The 12686-nt window shown below is 42.6% G+C and overlaps 1 protein-coding gene across 1 annotated transcript; it reads right to left on the reverse strand.

Moving 5' to 3' along the window:
• Nucleotides 1–8981: 8981 nt before the first annotated feature.
• LOC112464165 lies at nt 8982–12586 on the reverse strand (the record flags this gene model as incomplete). Its single annotated transcript, XM_025031004.1, has 4 exons — nt 11906–12586; nt 11422–11769; nt 10510–10776; nt 8982–9213 (listed from the first exon to the last, which is right to left on the reverse strand). Coding segments are annotated over exons 1-4 (1528 nt in total), but the record flags the coding sequence as incomplete, so codon positions are not given.
• Between the last annotated feature and the right edge of the window lie 100 nt (nt 12587–12686).

Genomic DNA, 12686 nt, shown 5'->3' on the forward strand with positions numbered 1-12686 from the left:
GGGGAAAATATAAAGCTGCAAGAGAAAGATCTAATGTGATTCTGGAAAAAATTTTTTTATTTAGAAAAGTATATATCCTAGATTAATTAACAATTACAGCTTTATCTAAATTGTATATATTTGTATAATGACATATTTTCTTATTATATCTTTTTTTCGTTTTAGAACGGTATACCCTTACAATCAGAACCAAAAGAAAAAACTCAACCACGGTTAATAACCGTAGGCTCCAACAAAGCAGCTGTAGCTCAATACTTTTTAAGCATAGATGATAAATTTATTCTTCTTCATGCACAGACTTTCTTAAAAGTTTTTGATATTTTATTTAAGAGCCATTTTGTTTTTAATACGCATTACGAATCGAATTTGGTGAGTTTCTACAAGTTTTTGGAAAACTATTTTTATAAAATAAATAATGATCCTATAACTCCGCGAATAAGGGAAGTCTATACACTTCTGCGAAATCAATTAGAAAACTGAAATTTTCAAAGTAATATATAATAATATTGCTGTTTTGATTGCATTATTATTCAGTTACAATTTGTTACGTTAATAATACAAATTACTGTGTTTAATAATTTTTTTGCTGATAGACATTTTTAAAATGCCTTATACGTGTAGAAACTGTACTTTTATTGGAAGTTCAGTTAATGAATTATGTCGGCATTTAAGAATAAGTCATTCGTTCTTTGAAGGTTCACAATTAAACTTACAATGTTGTTTTTCAAACTGTTCTTCTATATTTAAAACTTACTCAGGATTTAGAAAAAACATTTAGATAAATGTAAGTTAAACATTGAAAAAATCTATACTGTAGATAATTCAAATAATTCGACGGAGATCCTGCCTAATAATTTTGATAACACTGATGAGGATTTAAATATAAGCACAAATAATTATACAGATCATATAAGTCTTTCTGATATTACTGATATTACTGAAGATAATTTTAGTGTGACAACTTGTTAATTTTTATACAAAATTTATATACTTTTAGTATACCTGATTCATCAATTAATAAAATTTTGCAATGTATATCTCAACTTGTCAATCCCGTGTTCGAAAACATTTTTGATAACTTAGATGATTCAAACGTTATTTGTTGGCAAATTGTATCAAAGTTTTTAAATTCCTTTGAAATATATTTAACAAAATATAAACGTCAAAAAATATACGAAAAACACATAGTGAAGCCAATAGAAAAAAGTTGTGGACTTCGCATGGAACAATGTTTTGATTCACAATTAAGAATTTATAAAACAGTTCCTTCAACTTGTACGTTTACTTATGTGCCAATTATTTAGACATTACAATTTTTATTTCAAAACAGTTCTTTTAAGAAAATAATGTTTGATTCCTTCAATGAGAAAATCTTAAATTGTAGCAAATATAACAATCTCGCAGATGGTGAAATGTATAAAACCAATGAACTTTTCCATAATTCCGAACAATTGACTATTCAAATACAAATTTTTTTTGACGATTTTGAAGTTTGTAATCCTGTAGGTAGTAAAACTTTGTGTCATAAAATTGGAGGATTTTATTTTTCAATATGTAATTTGACTTCCCATTTCAATTCTAATTTAAATAATATTCATTTATTAGCTTTGTGTTACAGTGAAGATATTAAACATTTTGGTATAAATTCAGTTCTGGAAGTAATTGTAAAAGATTTAAGAATTTTGGAAACAGAAGGTTTTTACATTGAAGGAGTGGAATATCCAATAAAAGGAACTGTAGCAGTTTTAAGTCATGACAATTTGGGAGGATCAATGCTTTATGGCATGGTAGAGTCTTTTCTAGCTAACTTTTTTTGTAGAATATGTTTAATGCATAAAGATTTTGCTAAAGTAAATTGCAAACAAGAGGATACTCTTTTGAGAACACCAGAAAGCTTTCAAAATCACATTGAACTTGCAATCAATCATCATGATGGTAGTGAACATGGAATAAAATCACGTAGTGCTTTAAATAATTTAGAATTTTTTAAACTTGGAATAAACTTATCAGCAGATATAATGCATGACTTTCTGGAAGAAATTTGTCAATTTGAACTGAAATTGTTTCTTAAATTTATAATACAAGAAAAGTTAGCTTCGATAAGCGAAATTAATGACAAAATAATTACTTTTGATTACGGTCTCCAAAATAGAGCTAATAAACCAAGTCCAATCTGTCTTGATAAAACAGGTCATTTAATAGGCCAAAGAGCAGGCCAGACTTATTGTTTATTAATATTTTTTCCATTAATAATCAGTGATATTACACAAAAGCTTGACCGAATATAGCACGAATTATAATAAGTGGAAAGTAATCCTTTTGTTAATAGAAATTGTCAAAATAGCATTTGCCCCTAAACTTCACGACACTTTATTGATTGATTTAGAAAATCTCATCGAAAATCATCAAAAATTATTTTTGAATGAATATAATACTCATTTAACACCGAAACATCATATTATTACACATTTGCCAACTGTCATTAAAAGAATGGGTCCTCCAAGACATTTTTGGACCATGAGGTTTGAAAGTAAACACGGTTACTTAAAAGATCTTTCAAATAAGTTAAAAAATTATAAAAACGTTTGCAAAACTCTTACTTACCGCCATCAACAAGAAATGCTTTTTAAATGGAACAATTTTAATATTTTCCAGTGTTTTCCTTTACTTAAAAAATGTAATGTTGACACAATAGGAAATACCACATATTTTCATATTATTTCAAAGTTTTTAAATTTAAAATCTGATGTAAGAATATGTTTTGGAATCTCTGTCGAATTATTTGGAAGTCAGATCGAAGTTAATAATTTCATATGTACTTCTTTTCATGAAAATTGGCCTAGTTTTTCAAAAGTAGTTTTTTTATTTATATATGATTTGAAACCATATGCTGTGTCAAAGTTACAAAACTTTGTCTATTTGTAATAGGTATTTAGGCTATATAATTGTAAAAGAAGATAATAATAAACATTTTGTTTTTTGTTTATTACAATTAAAACACGTCAAATCGTACAAAATGTATGAAAAAGTTCGTACAAATATGTTAATTACGGAATATTTTATGTGTCCCTAACTATATTGTATATTTTTATGTTTTGTACTGTAAAAAAAAAATGTAATTTGTGTCACTGGTATGGCATAAAAAAAGTAAATATGCCGAGGAGAATAAACTATGTATAAGGGTGCGTTCGGGGAGACGCTATTAGCGCTACTTAGCGCTACTGGCTGTTCGCGGAGCTCTATGATAGCGCTACCAAACGCTGTCGTGACGTCATTACTGGTAGTGTTATACGTCATAACTGCTCGCTACCAACGCTCTTCCTTCCGAGGTAGTGCATTAATAGCGTTAGCGTTTACAGGCTCTATGAACAGAGCAATAGTGAATGGTAGTGAATTGCGGCCCGGCGGCGTTTGAAGCAAAATAACTTGGCGGCGGCAAAGTTTGCCGATAATTTTTTCTTTCAGCGGCGGCGGAATTGGCGGGTGATAATTTATCAGCGGCGACGGCGAACGGCGGCGTTAATACATTTTTTTAACAATTTTAACTTTTCATAAATAATATGAACAAAAATAGCAAACAATAAATACTCAGCACTTGTTTTCAAAATACGATCACTTTATTAGCATTACTAATATTTTTTCTTTCACAAAAAAAAAATAAAATTTATCTTAAAATGTTATTCCTGACCATCATACGTAACAAAAATAAAATGTAATTCACTGTATAACCATCAAATATCAGACTTCTTTCTGTCTTACTTATTAAACATTTCTTCACATATTAAGTTGTATAAATAATATGAATAATATAACTTATACTTAATGTAAAACTTATTTTACTGACTTTAAATACATATCTTTTATTAATTTGAAATAATTATCGAGAATAAATAATATTTTATTAGATTTTGATTATTTTAACGAAGAACGTTTTGCTGTGATAAGCAAACCTGCAGAAGAAAATGCGCGTTCAGATGCTGAACTTGTAATCGGTATGGCATAAATGCAGCATACCAATTTGTACAAATTCGGCAGTGACAACTTCATTTTATTCTACCATTGTAGAGGATCTTCGATAATAGATTCTGACATATGTAAATACTTTTTAACTTGGACAAGAATAGGATGGAATAATACTTGTATGTTTCGCAGCCAACTCCAATCGTAATTTTTTAACTTCAAGAAGCTCACACGACTTATTAAAATAATCTGCTTCTTTATTAGATGCCATATTATGAAAAAGTAAAACTAAACGTGAGAATCTAACTTATTATATATATCATAAAAATAATAATCTTATATTTGGTGATTAATATAGAAGCTGTTGCAATATAAACTATGTAAGACTTAAATATGTACTACGCTTAATTACAATATTAAGCCTAGATTTTGTAAATCTAGCTACTGTAAATTACCTAGACTAGGTATTGCTTGTTGTTAGATATCTATATATAGTTTAGTGGACAAAATTCATATTGGGGGAAGAGGTACTTCCCAATTGGGATACCTCTTCTCCATCCCTAGAGATTAACGGTGCGGGGGGTGCCCGGAAGCATGCTCAGCGATTCCCGGGCACCCTTCAGCTAAGTGCCAGAGGTGAACACCCGCAGGAGTTTTAGTGGGTAAGCCCGCATACGGGAGAGTCCCACATAACCCCGGCCCTAACCCGGGGCTGAGGTATGCGTAAAGCATTTCCCCTGCAAAAAAAAAGGCCGGCCCTCCTTCGCAATCGGGAGAAGGGCGTCGTGGCTGGGTGCGCGAAGCCACCCGCATTCAGGCCCTGTACAGGGCGAACCGACGCAAAGCGGTCCGAGAGGTGCTGCAGGGGCCCGCTGACTTCTACCAAGTGCCGAAGAAGCGGGTCCAGCAGTATTTCAAAAGACTATACTGCGGAGGGGAGGATCTGCGCGACCCTGGTGTAGAAGTGGAGCAACCCCTCGAGTCAGGGCGAGGATGCTGCTGTTTTATGAATCTCTTTACGTGGCAGGAAGTGGATTGTCGGGTCCGGCGTATGACGAACTCTGCGCCGGGTCCCGACGGTATCACTTACCGTAACCTGCGTGCAGCGGATCCTGGCATGCGGCTTCTCACCGCATGTTACAATGCGTGTCTCAGGCTCGAGGCAGTCCCCGCGTCCTGGAAAACCTCCAAGACCATATTGGTCTATAAAAAAGGCGACCGGAATGATTTAAATAATTGGCGCCCTCTCGCGCTAGGAGACACGACTCCCAAGTTTTTTGCGGCGCTCATCGCCGATCGTATGACCGATTGGGCGATCAAGTCTCGGAAACTAAGTCCGGCGCAGAAGGGATTCTTGCGGGACGAAGGGTGCTATGAGCACAATTTCGTCCTTCAGGAGATCCTGACGCACTGCCGGAAGACTCGGCGGTAGGTGGTTGTTGCGTGGTTGGATCCTTCCAATGCTTTTGGGTCGATCCCCCATTCGACGATCCGCGCTTTCGTTCGCGCCGGGGTGCCGGGGGGCATCATTAATGTATAGAATTCCATGTATGATGGTTGCTCCACGCGGGTGCAAACGGTCGACGGGCTCACTGCGCCTATCCCTGTTTGCTCGGTGGTGCGGCAAGGTTGTCCGTGGAGCCCGATTGGTTTCGACCTCGGTATTGACGAAGTACTGCGTGCAGTCACTGCGGTCGATGCGGGGTTGGAACTATTGAGCTCACGCTTTAACATCCTAGCATACGCGGACGACATTGCACTCGTTGCCGACTCGCCCGAGGGAATGCGGCGGCTTCTTGCCGCCGTAGAGGACGCAGCGCTGTCGGCGGGGTTGCGGTTCAACCCTGCTAAGTGTGCTACCCTGCACGTCGGTGCGGGGGCGGGCAGCAGGGTTCTGCTCACAGCGTTCGAAATTCAGGGACAGCCTGTTCATCATCTGGCGGAGGGCGAGTCTTATCGCCACCTTGGTGTCCCAACTGGATTTTCGGTTGACGCTACGCTATTTCAGACTATTGATGGTCTGCTTGGGGGTCTTCGGGTGGTAGACCGATCCCTGCTTACCCCGTGGCAGAGAGTCGAAGTCGTTGCAACACACTTGTTGCCGCGGATGGACTTTCTGCTTCGGGGGGCCGCAGTGGAGAAGCGTCCATTGATAGCTGCGGACAAAATGGTCCGGAGGGCTGCTAAGGCCTGGCTCAATCTCCCGCAGCGTGCACAAGCGCGGAACCAGTTTACCTTCCTCCCAGCCGGGGGGGATGTGGACTGCTTCCGCTCGCCGACCTCGCGGACGTCCTGTTCGTCGCGCACGCTTTCCGTATGCTTACGGTTAGCGATGGGACGGTCAGGGGGTTCGCGTGGGCGTCGCTGCGTGAGGTTGTAGCTAGGCGTATCGGTCATCCTCCCAGTAACGAAGAGCTCGCATCTTTCCTCTCGGGTTCACTCGAAGGTCGGATGCGAGAGGGCGGGGAGCGCTCACTGTGGTCGAGGGCTCGGAATGCTGCGCGGAGACAGTTCGAGAGATTGTCGCTCCGGTGGGAATGGTGTGCAGCTACCGAGGAGATGATGGTGATATGCGGGGGTGCCAAAGGCGCGACGGTGAAAATGCCACCAGGAGCTCGCTCCCAGGTGGTACATCGCTTGCGCTCATCTGTGATAGAATATTATACAAACCGGCTGTTAAGCAAGTCCGATCAAGGGAAAGTGTTCAAGGTGTCGTTGCGAGCGAGGGCGAGCAATCACTTCGCCCGTAATGGCAGCTTCACCCGCTTCGCCGACTGGCGCTTTATCCATCGCGCCAAGTTGGATGTCCTCCCTCTTAACGGTGTACGCCGTTGGGAGGAGCCGGACAAAAGGTGTTGGCGTTGTGGGGGGGGGGGGGCAGCCGAGACCCTTCCCCATGTTTTAAATCATTGCGGCGTCCATTCTGCCGCCATGCAGCTGAGGCACGACGCCGTCCTGCTCCGCCTCTGAAAGGCTTGTCGACTTCCAGGAAATAAACGGGTCAACCAGCGGGTCGAGGGCGTCGAGGGAGAACTTGAGGGGCTACGACCTGATCTTGTGATCAGGCACAAGCCCTTCAAGAGTATCGTCATATGCGACGTGACGGTGCCCTCTGAGAACCGTTGGCAGGCGTTCAAGGACGCAAGGGAGAGAAAACTTGCCAAGTATTCTCTCTTGCTGAGGCGCTCCAGCGCAAGGGGTACCGTGTGGTCGTGACGGCCTTCGTCGTCGGCTCCCTTGGCTCGTTAGATCCGACCAATGAGGGGGCGTTGAGATTGCTGCGCGTGGGCAGCGCGTACGCAACTATGATGCGCCGTCTAATTGTCTCGGATACTATTCGCTAGTCAAAAGACATTTACGTGGAGCATGTGTCCGGCGTGCGCCAGTACGCCGCTCTTTCGCGTCCCTCCGCTGATGGAGTACCGGCCACTCCGCCTCGCGTGATTTGCCGGCGTTGGCCCACCAACGAATAGGAACGGCGCTAGTTTTCTTCTTCTTTTAGTCCCTTGTGATTTTGTGTGTTACGAGAATGAATATCGCGTAAATTATTATTTTATGCATTAAGTGGCCACGAAAGTCACATAATTTATATTTGTAAATAGCTCGATGTCTTGCCCATGATATTCTATACTGTACGTCTTTTTCCCTTTTTTTCTATTTTTTTTCTCCTTATTTATATACTTCTGTACTTTTGTACTTTTTATCTTTTTTCTCTTATTTTGTATTTTTTTTCTATTTCTAATTTTTATTTTTATTTTTCTAGTATTTATTTGTGTGGGCCTCTATATTTCGTGAGTGAATGCCGCGTACTCTATATTGTATTTTATCCGAGTGTGAGTGTTCCGCGAGACAAGCGTATGCGCAAATTTTTATCCTGCGAGATATGCCGCACGCGGGCCCCTGGGCCAGTTTTAACTTCTTCCACGACGTCCACTTTTCTATGATAGGCCCAGGGGCCATAAAGCTGTGATATTTATATACTTATATTTATGACTGCGACTGGGATTAGTCCCCCAGCGCGCCCTGCAATGGCCCATTGGCGGGGGGTGGGGGCCTCTTGTCCCCCGCCCCTGATATTACTTAAGACCGGCGTGCGGCCTAAAGCCGTGCCTTTGATTATGTACTCTTGTACCCCGGGGGCTTCGCCTTCGGGGAATTCGTTTGTTTCACGAATCTGATGTCAGTTTTCCAAAATTCAAAATGGCAGATCCAGTATACCCGATAAGTTTTTGAAAATTGACCAGATTTGCCTAAAATTTGTTACTCGAGAGTTTTTGGGGTCGCTGAGTACGAATCTGATGTCAGTTTTTCAAAATTCAAAATGGCAGATCCAGTATACTGGATGTGTTTCTATTTGAATCTCCGCGTTATAAGGAAGCCTGTTTTGAGTTGTCAGTTCTTTTCGTTAGTAATTGCAGGAGAAGGAATGAAGTAGTTCTGTATAGAGAGTTCGCTTACGTTTAATGGTACAGTGGTTTTTGCTGTCACTAAATGAGTCACAATGCCTTGGCGCAGTAAAGTCTGCAGTAATATCGCAGAGGAGGGTGTGCTTACGCTCCTTATAATTATTCAGCGGACTTCGCGTAACGAGAGTATTAGCCTCGTGCGTTCACTGTGCGTGCTCGGAGCAGACTCTGTCCCCTACTCCCGAATTCGGAGCTTAGATCGCTACCGCAACTGGCGCTTTCGGTATCGCCCGATCACTGCTGTTCTCGTGCGCCTATTTTCACAACCATCTCAGACTCATTCCCGAACATGCCGCTCGCCTCTCTCCGAAGGAGAGATAGAAAATGTGTTATAACAGCGCGACCCTTATACGAGATCGAGTTATAAGATGAACTTAACTTACGTAGATCTACGATTTACAGATATATAACTTATAGATATATACGAGGGATTCAGCTTACACATACAACTTAAACCTAGGAGAAGATACTTATTAATCTATTTAATCTTGAAACGACGCAAACGAATACAAAGGGAAACGGATTGGGCACGCCGCCCGCCGTGTAACTACTCACTTTTCTGAGATTCGTTAAGAGAGATGGGTAAACGGCACAGTTTGGTGATGGGCCGCTTATAGATTCCCGAGACGGTTTTGACGTCTACCACCCGTACTCGTCCGTCTTGGTCCGGATACAACTTTTGTATCCGTCCCAGTTCCCACTTAGTAGGAGGTAGTAGCTCATTTCGCACAATTACAAGCTCGTCTTTAGCTAAGTTAGCACAGCTCTGTTGCCACTTTGTTCGCTGCTGTAAAGTATGCAAATAGTCTGTTGACCATACTTTCCAAAACCGTTCCTGTACAAGACGCACCCGCTGCCAACGATCGAGTCTTCCTTCAGATAGATCCAGCACTGACTGTTCCGGTACTGATATCAAAGGGCCTCCAATCAAAAAATGACCAGGAGTGAGAGAGGAAAGGTCATTGGGGTCATCAGACAAGGCAGCGATAGGCCGAGAATTCAAGCAGGCTTCTATTAGCGTTAAAAGAGTAGTGAACTTTTCGACGGAAGGAGTGTGAGAGCCCATTATTCGTTTCAAGTGATGTTTTACGGACTTAACTCCAGCTTCCCACAGACCTCCGAAGTGCGGGGCGGAGGGAGGAATGAATTTCCAAATCACGTTGTCGGTAGCCAGATGGGCTTGTAGATTCGTATCGCTAGAGAGTACTTTAAAAGCTCTGGCCAGTTCACGGTCGGCTCCGTGAAAATTGGTTCCGTTGTCGCTGTAAAGTACCGAAGGAAGACCACGCCGAGCCGAGAATCGTTTAAGGGTGGCTAGAAAGGCGCCGGACGAATAGTCATTTACCAACTCGAGATGAATCGCGCGAGTGGAGAGGCACACAAAAAGTGCAATGTACGCCTTATAGGTCTTTTGGCCGCGACCTACCTTGGGCAGAATTTTAAATGGACCGGCATAATCAACTCCACAATGCTGGAAGGGGCGCGCCGGAGTTACTCGCGGTTTAGGTAGCGAACCCATCAATTGGGTTACGGGGTCGGCTCGTTGGCGAACACACACTACGCAATTTCGTATGAGGGACCTGACCAAATTTCGAGCAGTTATTATCCAAAATTGTTGTCTTATAGTTCGGAGCGTCAACTGCGTTTCTCCGTGGAGGCAACGTTTATGGGCTTGCTCCGCTATGAGGTCCGAGATTCGGTGTCGAGGTAAAATGATGGGGTGTCTCTCTTCGAACGAGAAAGGCGCGTGTTCTAAGCGCCCGCCTACTCGTAATAGTCCGTCCGAATCAATGAACGGAGTCAAACCTTTCAAACGGCTGGATTGCGGTAGGGGTTTTGACAAATTAAGCGTTTTAATCTCTTCGGCGAAATATAGATCCTGGACCTTGGCTATCCAAAGGGAACGAGCTCGCCTAATGGCGTTAGCTAGGGAGATTGTTTCGCTTTTCGGGACGGTGCTCGAAGCGCCTACACGTTTTCTGAGGTTATAAGAAAATATCATGCAGTAAGCGGTTATTCGAAGAAGACGTGGCCACGAAGAGATTTCCGTCGGTAAGTCCCATTTGAGAGACTCGCGTTTTACTCTTAGAACCTGAACGCTCTTTCTTTCCGGGATAGTCTCTGCCGGCATCGCAGGATTATGCTCCGGCCACGAAGTAGAGTGTTGGCTGAGCCAAGGGGGTCCCTTCCACCAAAGCTGCTTTCCTCTGAGAGTAGTAGCTTCTACTCCTCTGGAGGCGCAATCAGCAGGGTTCAATTTTGATTCGACGTATCCCCATTTAGCGAGAGGTAATCGCGTTTGTATATCAGACACTCGATTCGCGACGAATGTTTTCCAGATGGACGGGTGCTGTCGCAGCCAGGCAAGAATGCTCTTAGAGTCCGACCAGCAATACACCGGCACGGATAGTAATTTAAGAGCAACTTGTACGAATTTAACGAGTCAAGCGAGCAGTGCAGCAGCGCAGAGTTCTAGTCTGGGGATGCTAACAGTTTTAATAGGTGCAATTTTGGTTTTACAAATCAGCAGAATTACGTCAAATTGATCCATGGAGGTTATTACTCTAATGTAAACTACAGCAGCATACGCTCGGCTGGAGGCGTCTGAGAATCCGTGTAGTTCAAGACCTAAAACTTCTGGGCCCTGCGTAGTCCACCGAGGGATAGAGATCTCTCGTAGCTGCTGTAAGCCGCAGTAATATGTATCCCACCACTCTAATAGGTCTGTGGGCAAGGGTGTATCCCAATCGAGTCTTCGCATCCACAGCTCCTGAAGAAAGATTTTTGCGGAAACTACCACGGGAGCGATCAAGCCTAATGGGTAAAAAATGCGTGAAATAATTGACAACACTGATCGTTTCGAAGCCTCTTTAGGCTTGCAAAACTTGAGCGAGAATGAAAAGGAGTCGTTGGAAGGATTCCAAGACAAGCCTAACGCCTTAATAGAAGCGTCTTCTTGAAAGGACACACTAGAGAGATCCAGACGTTCACTTACAGGCACATCAGTGAGAAGCTCCTCATGGCTAGACGCCCATTTTCTCAGCTGGAAGCCTCTTAATTTCAATAAATTATTTAATTGATCGCGCATTTCAAGTATTTGAAATTGTTTGTACGCTCCAAACAGTGCGTCGTCGACGTACGTGCTCTCCTCGAGCACCAACACAGCTAGTGGGAACCTTGCCCCTTCGTCAATACATAACTGTTTCACAGAGCGTTTGGCTAGATAAGGTGATGGTTTCTGTCCGTAAGTAACGGTGAGTAACCTGCCATGCACTATTGGGCCATTAGGACAGGGGCGCCATACTATCCTCTGATAGTCGGTATCAGAGGGATGCCGGATGGACTAATATTTGCCGAAACATTTTGGCAATGTCGGCAATAAATACGTATCGATGTGTTCTCCAACGTAAGAGTATAGAAGGAAGATCCTCTTGTAACTTAGGACCTGCTAGGAGTTGGTCATTTAAAGAAAAACCGACGTTAGTAGGGCTGGAAGCGTTAAACACAACTCGCAGCGGGATTGTACTGTTAGCTTCGCGAAGAACAGGATGGTGGGGCATGTAGAACGTCGAACTTCCAACTTGGTCTGAAGGCGTGATTCTAGTCATGTGCCCAAGTTGCTCATATTCAGTTAAGAAACGATTGTAGGCCTCATGCAAGGCAGGGTTTCTCGACAGACGAGTTTCTAGACGAATCAGAGATTTAACTGCAATCTGCAAAGAGTTCCCGAATTCAGTTACAGCATCCCTTTTGAAGGGCAGTCTGACTACATATCGCCCATTGGGGCGTCGATAGTGGCTTGAAACGAAAAGATTTTCGCAATATTCTTCTTCTTTAGTTAGCGGTCGCGTAAAGGGAATTTCCTCTAACTCCCAGAATTTGCGAAGTTCGTCGTCCACCAAAGGAGACACCGTGGCGTGCAGACTAGTAGTCTGGTCCACATTCCTAATGGAACTGTAAGGACCGAATATGACCCAGCCGAAGATGGTTCTCTGGGCAACTGGTTCTGTTTCAGAACCTTTGCGTAATCCCTCTAATAAGATAGAACCGTAGATATCCGCGCCTATCAATAAGTTAATACGGTCTTGGTTAGATGGATCCGCATCCGCTAATTGTAAATCTCGCAAGTGAGGGAATAGCTCGTGGTCGACCTTTGGCATTTGCTTATACGACGTAAAAGTAGGCAAAATGAGAGCTCGGGTATTAACATGGTAAAATTCGGAACCGCAAGAGCTTAATGTAAAGAATGTACGATAATTG

This window comes from Temnothorax curvispinosus, unplaced genomic scaffold (assembly GCF_003070985.1).
Source record: "Temnothorax curvispinosus isolate PA1 unplaced genomic scaffold, ASM307098v1 QBEX01013991.1, whole genome shotgun sequence".
NCBI classification, from domain to species: domain Eukaryota; kingdom Metazoa; phylum Arthropoda; class Insecta; order Hymenoptera; family Formicidae; genus Temnothorax; species Temnothorax curvispinosus.